The sequence below is a fragment of the Dendropsophus ebraccatus genome, chromosome 3 (genome assembly GCF_027789765.1).
Source record: "Dendropsophus ebraccatus isolate aDenEbr1 chromosome 3, aDenEbr1.pat, whole genome shotgun sequence".
NCBI classification, from domain to species: domain Eukaryota; kingdom Metazoa; phylum Chordata; class Amphibia; order Anura; family Hylidae; genus Dendropsophus; species Dendropsophus ebraccatus.
Genome location: NC_091456.1, coordinates 183,195,270 through 183,207,748, shown reverse-complemented (window position 1 = coordinate 183,207,748; position 12,479 = coordinate 183,195,270). Strand labels below are relative to the sequence as shown.

At 44.1% G+C, this 12,479-nt stretch overlaps 1 protein-coding gene across 1 annotated transcript in view; it reads left to right on the top strand.

Moving 5' to 3' along the window:
• The window catches only part of LOC138787514 (aquaporin-7-like), a 28,798-nt gene extending 18,563 nt beyond the window's left edge, over positions 1-10,235 (top strand). Inside the window, exons 3-6 of the mRNA XM_069964849.1 lie at positions 250-387; positions 2,115-2,233; positions 2,327-2,544; positions 9,653-10,235. Of these exons, the coding sequence (XP_069820950.1) occupies positions 250-387; positions 2,115-2,233; positions 2,327-2,544; positions 9,653-9,824 (647 nt within the window). The 3' untranslated portion in view covers positions 9,825-10,235. The remainder of the gene's footprint in view (positions 1-249; positions 388-2,114; positions 2,234-2,326; positions 2,545-9,652) is intronic.
• The last annotated feature ends 2,244 nt before the right edge of the window (positions 10,236-12,479 follow it).

The following is a 12,479-nucleotide window of genomic DNA, read 5'->3' as shown; positions in this document are numbered from 1 at the left end:
TGTCAGGGGCTCACTAATATAATCATCATTTTGCTGGGATGGCATGGACACAGGAAGTGTTGTCATAGGGGCACCGGGAGAACCTCTTCCTACAGCACTGTAATATCACTGTCTGACAAGCTGTTCCAGGAATAAACTATATAGATACATATCATATATGTACATATATCATATATGATATCATAGCATCATATTCTTAAGGGGCCACACAAGGAGTTACCTAATAAATATATATATTGTCTATTTCAGGAGCCCACATGAACTGTGCCGTGTCACTGACTAACTGCGTCCTGGGAAAACTTTCTTGGAAAAAACTACCAATTTACATGATTTCTCAAATCGCTGGAGCGTTCCTGGCGGCTGTGATTATATACTTTCTATACTATGGTAATAAACCTTGTTAAGATTTAAAGCATGAATATTACCAACATAAGGTAGAACCAGGTAATTCTTGAGAATACAAACTAATAATACTGTATGTGCTGCTGAAAGGATTGATAGATGCATATTCTTGTATATAGGGGGCAGTATTATAGTAGTTATATTCTTGTATATAGGAGCAGTATTATAGTAGTTGTATTCATGTATATAGGAGCAGTATTATAGTAGTTATATTCTTGTATATAGGAGCAGTATTATAGTAGTTATATTCTTGAATATAGGAGCAGTATTATAGAAGTTATATTCTTGTATATAGCAGTATTATAGTAGTTATATTCTTGTATATAGGAGCAGTATTATAGTAGTTATATTCTTGTATATAGGAGCAGTATTATAGTAGTTATATTCTTGTATATAGGGGCAGTATTATAGTAGTTATATTCTTGTATATAGGAGCAGTATTATAGTAGTTATATTCTTGTATATAAGAGCAGTATTATAGTAGTTATATTCTTGTATATAGGAGCAGTATTATAGCAGTTATATTCTTGTATATAGGAGCAGTATTATAGTAGTTATATTCTTGTATATAGGAGCAGTATTATAGTAGTTATATTCTTGTATATAGGAGCAGTATTATAGTAGTTATATTCCTGTATAAGGAGGGAGTATTATAGTAGTTATATTCTTGTATATAGGAGCAGTATTATAGTAGTTATATTCTTGTTTATAGGAGCAGTATTATAGTAGTTATATTCTTGTATATAGGAGCAGTATTATAGTAGTTATATTCTTGTGTATATGGGGCAGTATTATAGCAGTTATATTCCTGTATATAGGAGCAGTACTATAGTAGTTATATTCTTGTATATAGGAGCAGTATTATAGTAGTTATATTCTTGTATATAGGAGCAGTATTATAGTAGTTATATTCTTGTATATAGGAGCAGTATTATAGTAGTTATATTCTTGTATATAGGAGCAGTATTATAGTAGTTATATTCTTGTATATAGGAGCAGTATTATAGTAGTTATATTCTGGTATATAGGAGGCCGTATTATAGTAGTTATATTCTTGTATATAGGAGCAGTATTATAGTAGTTATATACTTGTATATAGGAGCAGTATTATAGAAGTTATATTCTTGTATATAGGAGCAGTATTATAGTAGTTATATTCTGGTATATAGGAGGCCGTATTATAGTAGTTATATTCTTGTATATAGGAGGCAGTATTATAGTAGTTATATTCTTGTATATAGGAGGCAGTATTATAGTAGTTATATTCTTGTATATAGGGGACAGTATTATAGTAGTTATATTCTTGTATATAGGAGCAGTATTATAGTAGTTATATTCCTGTATATAGGAGGCAGTATTATAGTAGTTATATTCTTGTATATAGGGGACAGTATTATAGTAGTTATATTCCTGTATATAGGAGCAGTATTATAGTAGTTATATTCTTGTATATAGGATCAGTATTATAGTAGTTATATTCTTGTATATAGGGAGCAGTATTATAGTAGTTATATTCTTGTATATAGGAGCAGTATTATAATAGTTATATTCTTGTATATAGGAGCAGTACTATAGTAGTTATATTCTTGTATATAGGAGCAGTATTATAGTAGTTATATTCTTGTATATAGGGAGCAGTACTTATGACTGATACTTATGAATGTGGTGTCTCAGACCAGTAATTTACCAGAATACAATTCTTTCTCTGACAGAGGCTTTGCATACTTACTGCAAAGGAAACTTGACTGTGACGGGTCCTTTGGAAACAGCCAGTATATTTGCCACCTACCCGCAACCATATCTATCTATAGGTGGGGGCTTTCTAGATCAGGTGAGTGAATAACCCATTAAGTAATTAGGTTCGCTGCTGAAAGACTGCACTAATGCATTGCACTGCCTGACCTGACCACTGTACCCATTGCAGGTGATTGGCACGGGAGCCCTGTTGTTATGTATCCTAGCTATACATGATAAGAAGAACAATAGCGCTCTGAATGGGACACAAGCTGTGGTTGTCGGTCTCCTGGTTACAGTTATCGGGATGTCTATGGGGATGAATTCTGGATATGCCATCAACCCTGCCAGGGATTTGGGGCCACGTCTCTTCACTGCAGCTGCTGGATGGGGAATGGAAGTATTCAGGTAAAATCTGAGCTGTAGCCTTTTGTTCATTTAGATGATGTTCACACTCTATCAGATGCAGATTTTCTGCAACTGATATGCGCAGGTCCACAGAATGTGGTACACCCTGTTGTGGCATGGTGGCACTTGGGGTGTCCATGGTATTGTAGTGCACTGTATTCAAGACTTTGGGAGTTAAAGATTAATGCAATGGGTCTTCTTCAAGTAAAATAGAGGCGCATTCTCTTGGTATAGTTCTTAACATGAAAGGCAGTAAAGAAGGGATAACCCATAAAGTAGTGGTATAAGTCTGGCACTAGTTATGTGGGTTCTCTATCCAGTGGTGATGAAGTTACACTGGCCGGTTCCCAATGGTAACTCACAAAATCAGGCGTCCATATGAACTGCAATTCACTCTTGATGGCGACAAGAGGCGACAGCTGTAATTTCTCTAGGCCTAACCTTGCAATTCCCAGATAAGCCATGAGGTCCTTGCACAAGCTTCCCCTCACACACTGTCTGACGCTTGTCCTTCTCTTTACATTCCATAAGAACATATGACTACTTTAACACCAAGCCATGCCAGCAGGGGCGTAGCTAATGACTCCTGGGCCCTGGTGCGAAAGGTCATTATATATATATATATATATATATATACACCGAGACAGATATTACCAATAACACCAGCATATAAGGAAGATAGGAAGAGAAATATTATCACCATACATATTACCGTCATATTGTTACTGACCAAATCCTGTATACTAAGACCAATAAAACACAGTACCAGATAACAAGTAACAAATAATTCCACCACATACAGACTAACACCACCGCTGCTACTGACTAACACCGCCACATACAGACTAACACCACCGCTGCTACTGACTAACACCGCCACATACTGACTAACACCAACGCTGCTACTAACACCACCACATACTAACACCACCGCTGCTACTGAATAACATCCACTGTACACGTATCACCGCATCCAGTCATATAGAGGTGGACGCAGCTCCACACAGGCTCTATACACCATATACATTACAGTGCAGTTATATCCGGTGACTTACAGGGGACGTCTTCTCTGATCGGAGTTCTTCCCTTTTCATCTTCTTCTCCATCCGTCCTGGGCCATCATGAACTTCTCCGAGCCACGAATCCACAGAATCTGCCAGACAGACATATTAGGCTCCTCACACTGACACCATCCTCATCTCTCTACACACTGCACATCTGTATTGGCCCCTTTACACCCTCATTTAGTGGGTAGCCTGACTCTATGTGACCCCCTTATAGTTTATGCCCTATATGTGGCCTCCTTATAGATGGTCCTCCTCTGTGTATACCCCCTTATAGATGGCCCCTCTCCCCCTATGTTGCCCCCCTTATAGATTGCCCCCTCTCCCCCTTATAGATGCCCCCCTTATAGATGGCCCCTTCCCCCCTTTATATATATTGGCCCCCTATAGATAGCCCCCTCTCCTATAGATGCCCCCCTCTGCTATAGATGGCACTTCCCCCCCTTATAGATGGCCCCCTCCTTATAGATGGCCCCCTCTGCTATAGATGGCCCTTCCCCCCCTTATAGATGGCCCCCTCCTTATAGATGGCCCCCTCCTTATAGATGGCCCCCTCCTTATAGATGGCCCCCTCTGCTATAGATGGCCCTTCCCCCCCTTATAGATGGCCCCCTCCTTATAGATGGCCCCCTCCTTATAGATGGCCCACTCTCCCCCCTCCTTATAGATGGTCCCCTTCTTCCCCCATTATAGATGGTCCCCTCTCCCCCCCCCCTTATAGATGATCCCCCTCTTCCCCCCCTTATAGATGGTCTCCTCTCCCCCCCCCTTATAGATGGTCCCCCTCTCCCCCCCCCTTATAGATGGTCCCCTCTCCCCCCCCTTATAGATGGTCCCCTCTCCCCCCCCCTTATAGATGGTCCCCCTCTCCCCCCCCTTATAGATGGTCCCCCCTCTCCCCCCCTTATAGATGGTTCCCCTCTCCCCCCCTTATAGATGGTCCCCCCTTTCCCCCCCCCTTATAGATGATCCCCCTCTTCCCCCCCTTATAGATGGTCCCCTCCCCCCCTTTAGATGGTCCGCTCCCCCCCTTTAGATGGCCCCCTCCCCCCCTTATAGATGGTCCCCTCTCTTGTCCCCCTTTATAGATGGCCACCTCCCCCCCCCCTTTATAAATGTCCCCCTCTCCCCCTCCCTCCTATAGATATCCCCCTATTTCCTTTATGAAAACAAATAAAAAATACACACAACTCACCTAACAATGCGCTCCCCCGGCGATCTTCTTCTTCAGCCTCCGTCTGCCCCGGATCATGCGCTGCTGCCGGGGGTGTCGCGTCCTATCCCCGGTAGCGTGCGCATCATAGGCCCTATGCACACGTTCAGTATTTTTTTCTGGTCCTGAAACAACCCGTGAGAAATTGCGGATTGGACATCCGTATTCCATCCGTATTCCATCCGTATTCCATCCGTATTCCATCCGTTGCTGGACCAGACTTCAGAAGGGTGAGAGGTATCTAATATGCATGCTGCTTGTGAATCCCTGTGGAAATCGCCGATATCACAGCACAGAGAGCTACAGCGTGTGTAGGAAAAGATGCAGAGATTTGCTACTTACACAGCCCTATGGCTCTCTGCTGCGATCTCCTTCTTGTCCTGTGCCGATCTCTCTCTCTCTGCCATTCCTTCACTGCTCAGTAACTCTTAATTGATTCATTCATACTTTTCCTAACCACATTGTAAACACCAATTTATTGTGCTAATTGGTAATGATTAGTGACAGCTGGGCTACTCTATCTGTCCTAATGGTTTTCTATGGGGTTCAGTCTTTAATGTTAGGCCTTATGCACACGTTCAGTATTTTTTTCTGGTCCTGAAACAACCCGTGAGAAATTGCGGATTGGACATCCGTATTCCATCCGTATTCCATCCGTATTCCATCCGTATTTCCGTAATTCCATTTTTTTACTACTCAATGCACTCAATGCTTTTCAATGCACTTCATCCGGATTTTTTTGCGGAAATACGGATGCCAACATGTTACAATCCGTAAACAATCCGTAACCAATTGATTTCAATGAGAGGATCCGCAAAAAAAAATGGGTCCGCACCCGGTCCGCACTAGGACATGTCCTTTTTTTTTTACGGATTGATTTTCATCCATTTCTGCTACTGATCGTGTGAATAGCCCAATAGACTTCAATGTGCACTAACTCGGATCCGGAAATACGGATCCGTAAATTACGGAACGTGTGAATAAGGCCTTAATGCTGCCCTGCCATAGTTGTCTACACTGACAGGACAGCTATTGTACGTTTGTAGCCCAGCTGTCACTCATCATTACCAATTAGCATAATAAATTGGTGTTTACAATGTGGTTAGGAAAAGTATGAATGAATCAATTAAGAGTTACTGAGCAGTGAATGAATGGAAGAAAGAGAGAGATGGGCACAGGACAAGAAGGAGATCGCATCACAGAGCCATAGGGCTGTGTAAGTAGCAAATCTCTGCATCTTTTCCTACACAATGTGGCAATACAGTGGAGTAGTTTATGGCAGAAGTTACAAAAGTTAGGGAGGTGCAGCTCACTATCAAGAAGATCGTTCCTGGAACTGTGTCATCATTGAGAGGGTGAGAGGTGCCACCGGCAGTGTTTTTTCCAACTATCTCTCCCCAGATCTTAGAGCAGGCACCCTGGTCTTCACCTTGTGGAGTACTACAGATCCCAGCTCTCTGATTATATAATCACCAACACTGCCTAGGATTCTGCTACAATCGGCACACCATACTGTAAGTAGGATTCTGCTACAATCGGCACACGATGTGCAGCAACAGAGATCCGGAGAACTACAGATCCCAGCACTTCTATAAACTGCTGTGCAAATAGGAGCATGAGTTATCCATATTTTTTTACGGAAATACGGATGCCAAACATGTTACAATCCGCAAACAATCCGTAGACAATTGATGTCAATGAGAGCATCCGTAAATAAATCAGGGTCCGCACCGGGTCCGTACTAGGACATGTCCTTTTTTTTTTCAGGATTGATTTTCATCCATTTCTGCTACTGATAGTGTGAATAGGACAATGGACATCAATGTGCACTAACTCGGATCCGTAATTACGGATCCGTAATTTACAGGACGTGTGAATAAGGCCATAGAGTTCCCTGTGCTGGGACCTCCAGCACAGGGAGCGTCTCTAATGTGCGCTCCCTGTGCGGGAGGTAACAGGCACACAGGGAGCTCTATGATGCGCACGCTGCCGGGGATAGGACGCGACACCCCCGGCAGCAGCGCATGATGCGGGGAAGACGGAGACGGCCTCTTGTGACCGCAAGCAACACAATGTTGCTTGCGGTCACAAGAGTGATTGATGAGGGGGGGCCCTGCGGGCCCCGCGGCCCCCCCCTTGTGGCGGGCCGGGTCGCAGCGGTGACCGCTGCGACCCTGGTAGTTACGCCACTGCATGCCAGGAATAAGCCTTCATGCTCTCCAGTCTTACCTTTTTTAATAGCCTCAATCTCCTGATCAATTGGCTCCTTATCATCTTACACCACTTGGGAAACACCTTCCAAGAGTGTGTCTACTCCTCCCCCTTATGCTTTGTACTACAACAAATTTCCTTAAAGGGGTTATCCAGGATTAGAAAAAAAAACAGATACTTTCTTGCAAAAACAGCACCATCCCTGCCATCAAGTTGTGTGTTGTATTACAATTCAGTTCCATTCACTTCAATGGGACTGCCTCTGGAAGAAAGCAGCCATGTTTTTTCAAGCCTGAACCTTTAACCATAAAAAAATAAAAAAATAATAAAAATGATAGAACAATTCATAACAATATAGTAGCATAGCCAGTACGGTGATAACACTACCTGGCGCAGGTTCCTCTTAGTAAATCATGACTTTGCATTGTGTTTATTGGGCAGTTAATAACAATTACCTGGGTCCACACGATGACAGATATTACACAGCTGACACACCGAGTCCCGGTGCCTGCATGATGTGTGGTGTTCCATGAATCTGTGGTTACGCCTGTGTTATCTCACACGTATGATTAGGCCGTGCCAGCAAAATATTGTGTTTCCATTTACTAGAGAAGGGTTGACATGGATTTACTTTAAGGCGCTGTGATCACATCTAACAAAGTCCTCCATGAAATCAGCCTGAGATAAGTAGTGTCTGATAGGAGAGGCGTAGTATGCAGAGAGATATCCCTGCAACCTCGGGAAACTGGAAGGAAAAACATTCATGAAAAGGTCCTGTCAGGTCATTCATGCGTAGGTGGTCTAAGTCTCTGCACCTGGTACTGAGTTACCTCTAGTCTATTGGGATATCATTGGAGCAGTTAAGAGCTTTTATTCCATGTTTGCCAATATTAACTTAAAGGGAATCTGTCACTAAGTATATTCTGCCTAGAGGACATAAACTAGTGACAGAAACACTGCACAGATCGTTGTATTACTTACATCATTCTGTCCAGCCGTTCTCCTAATATGCAGGAGAATAGGATTCATGTCACTCCCCTCCCCCGCCCTCCAGCTGCCGATTGACAGGTGACTGCCTATACGCAGCATGGATAGATAACTGCCAATCAGCAGCTGGTGGGTGGAGTTTTTTCTGCTTCTCATGAGTATCCAGGACTACTGAGCTCATGCACATAATGGAGAGGACTACTTATTGTCCATGTTATTCAGGAAGATATCTCTGGATTAGCTGCACAGAACAATGTAAGTGATACATCATTCTGTTCAGCTTCTCTGACACTAGTTTATGCTACTCTGAGAGGACACCATAAACCTGCTGAAAAAGTCTCTTTAAAGTGAATGTAGCAGTTCAGGTAGTGATTTTTTGTTTTACTACCTGGTTGGCGCTGGCAAAGAAATCCCAGTGGTAAGAGCCATTTTTCAAAACGCTGCACTAGGCGCCAGTTTCAACATGTGCACCAGCCCTCTCTATGCACTGGAGGCGGGCCCAGCGCCCCCGTGTAAAGATATCCCCTCCTCTCAGTGACCGGCCCACGTCACGAGGCGGCGTTTTGAAAAATGGACTGTGCCATCGGAATCTCCGAGCCAGGAGTGGAAAAATAAATTGCTAACTAAATTGATACATTCTCTATTAAAGTGTGATATATATATATATATTTTTTTGCAGAAATTAATAGTACACGTGATTTTAAGAAACTCTGTAGTAGTTTTTATTAGGCAAAAAAGTCTCTTTCTGTACTCAAAAAGTTGTTTTCCATACCCCCCCCCCCCCCACACACACACACACACACTTCCTATCTGCTCATTATCATGCAAAGTTGTCTACATTACAGAGGGACAAAGTGAAGACTGTTTGCTAAGTCCATTATAACCTATGGTGGTGGGAGGGGCTGAGGGGGATGAGTGGGCAGGAAGAGGAGAGAAACAGCTGTACAGTTTTGAGGTTGGGCACATAAAACACTGGATTCACAGGTCAGACTGCTTAGTGCTGGTCTGGGAAGTTGATTAGATTAGATTGTAGGATGACGTGTTGTGCAGTGCTGCCTTTTCTCCTCTCTGTGCTTACTCGCCCCCTCTCCCCCTCCCCCCTCCATAGAGCATAATGAACACAGAAAAGCTGCTTCTTCTAAAGTGTGTGTGTGTGGGGGGGGGGGGGGGGGGAGTTTTGCTACCAAACAGCTTTTTGAATACAGGATGAAACTCTTCTAAAATGATCTTCTTAAAATCTCTTGTACTATTGATACTTATTGATTTCTGAAATGTGACATTTACACTTTAAATATGACTGGATTATTAAACCAGGGATTTAAAGGGGTATCCTGGAGATAAGTCTATGGGAGAGATATATCATACTGTCATATAGTAAGATTCTATTTGTTGCCCGTAGCAACCAATCATAGCTCAACTTTCATTTTACTACAACTCATTTTTGAAAGCTGAGCTGTGATTGGTTGCTATGGGCAACACAGAATCTTACTATAGGAAAGTTCCATAAATCAACCCCCTTAAGGCCTTGTTTTAAGGGTCAGGATATAAACATTGATACAACTAGGGGAAATGTTTAACCCTGTCCAGGCTGATCAGATGAACACTGTAATATAATGCTTGTCCTTTCTTTCAGGGCCGGGAATTACTGGTGCTGGGTGCCGATTGTGGCCCCTATGGTGGGCGGCCTGACCGGGGCCTTCCTGTACAAGCTATTAGTGGGGCTACATCACAAGCCAAACCCGGAGAAGGTTATATGTGAGATGGAGAAGGGGAATATAGAGATGGTGAATGCGGAATATATGTGATGGCTGTACATAGGACATTCATACCGCCACAATGTGTCATACCGCAATACAGGACTGTGACTGTATGGTGTATATACAATGTATATATGTATAATCATCTCCTCATTTATAAGACATCCTCAGCAATTACTTGTTATTTCTGTATCTGGGAAAGCTGGGTGACAACCAGGAGGGCGGCCATTATAGCTTCCTCCAGGAGCTGAAATAGGAGATAGCCCAGAACCATGTTTGACAGCCAGAGACTTTTCTTCACTGGGGATTCCATGTCGTATTTTCAGGGGAAATGCTTTTTATTGCTCTCTGTAACAGCCCAAAATGGACTTCTATTAGAAGGTACAAGACAAAATAGGATGTAGAGGAAATCAGCCCTTCCACCGCCAGAAGATGGCAAGGAGTGCCGGCCATACAAAGGGTAATACTACTGGGGTGGCAGTCCATACAAAGGGTAATAATACTGGGGTGGCAGTCCATACAAAGGGTAATAATACTGGGGTGGCAGTCCATACAAAGGGTAATAATACTGGGGTGGCAGTCCATACAAAGGGTAATAATACTAGGGTGGCAGTCCATACAAAGGGTAATAATACTGGGGTGGCAGTCCATACAAAGGGTAATACTACTGGGGTGGCAGTCCATACAAAGGGTAATAATACTGGGGTGGCAGTCCATACAAAGGGTAATAATACTGGGGTGGCAGTCCATACAAAGGGTAATAATACTGTGGTAGCAGTCCATACAGAGGGGAAATAATACTGGGGTGGCAGTCCATACAGAGGGGTAATAATACTGGGGTGGCAGTCCATACAGAGGGGTAATAATACTGGGGTGGCAGTCCATACAGAGGGGTAATAATACTGGGGTGGCAGTCCATACAGAGGGGTAATAATACTGGGGTGGCAGTCCATACAGAGGGGTAATAATACTGGGGTGGCAGTCCATACAGAGGGGTAATAATACTGGGGTGGCAGTCCATACAGAGGGGTAATAATACTGGGGTGGCAGTCCATACAGAGGGGCAATAATACTGGGGTGGCAGTCCATACAGAGGGGTAATAATACTGGGGTGGCAGTCCATGCAGAGGGGTAATAATACTGGGCTGGCAGTCCAAACAGAGGGGTAATAATACTGGGGTGGCAGTCCATACAGAGGGGTAATAATACTGGGGTGGCAGTCCATACAAAGGGTAATAATACTGGGGTGGCAGTCCGTACAGAGGGGTAATAATACTGGGGTGGCAGTCCATACAGAGGGGTAATAATACTGGGGTGGCAGTCCATACAGAGGGGTAATAATACTGGGGTGGCAGTCCATACAGAGGGGCAATAATACTGGGGTAGCAGTCTGTACAGAGGGGTAATAATACTGGGGTGGCAGTCCATACAGAGGGGTAATAATACTGGGGTGGCAGTCCATACAGAGGGGTAATAATACTGGGGTGGCAGTCCATACAGAGGGGTAATAATACTGGGGTGGCAGTCCATACAGAGGGGCAATAATACTGGGGTGGCAGTCCATACAGAGGGGTAATAATACTGGGGTGGCAGTCCATACAGAGGGGTAATAATACTGGGGTGGCAGTCCGTACAGAGGGGTAATAATACTGGGGTGGCAGTCCGTACAGAGGGGTAATAATACTGGGGTGGCAGTCCATACAGAGGGGTAATAATACTGGGGTGGCAGTCCATACAGAGGGGCAATAATACTGGGGTGGCAGTCTGTACAGAGGGGTAATAATACTGGGGTGGCAGTCCATACAGAGGGGCAATAATACTGGGGTGGCAGTCCATACAGAGGGGTAATAATACTGGGGTGGCAGTCCATACAGAGGGGTAATAATACTGGGGTGGCAGTCCATACAGAGGGGTAATAATACTGGGGTGGCAGTCCATACAAAGGGTAATAATACTGGGGTGGCAGTCCGTACAGAGGGGTAATAATACTGGGGTGGCAGTCCGTACAGAGGGGTAATAATACTGGGGTGGCAGTCCATACAGAGGGGGGTAATAATACTGGGGTGGCAGTCCATACAGAGGGGTAATAATACTGGGGTGGCAGTCCATACAAAGGGTAATAATACTGGGGTGGCAGTCTGTACAGAGGGGTAATAATACTGGGGTGGCAGTCCGTACAGAGGGGTAATAATACTGGGGTGGCAGTCCATACAGAGGGGTAATATTACTGGGGTGGCAGTCCATACAGAGGGGTAATAATACTGGGGTGGCAGTCCATACAGAGGGGTAATAATACTGGGGTGGCAGTCCATACAGAGGGGTAATATTACTGGGGTGGCAGTCCATACAGAGGGGTAATATTACTGGGGTGGCAGTCCATACAGAGGGGTAATAATACTGGGGTGGCAGTCCGTACAGAGGGGTAATAATACTGGGGTGGCAGTCCATACAGAGGGGTAATAATACTGGGGTGGCAGTCCGTACAGAGGGGTAATAATACTGGGGTGGCAGTCCATACAGAGGGGTAATATTACTGGGGTGGCAGTCCATACAGAGGGGTAATAATACTGGGGTGGCAGTCCGTACAGAGGGGTAATAATACTGGGGTGGCAGTCCATACAAAGGGTAATAATACTGGGGTGGCAGTCCGTACAGAGGGGTAATAATACTGGGGTGGCAGTCCATACAGAGGGGTAATAATAC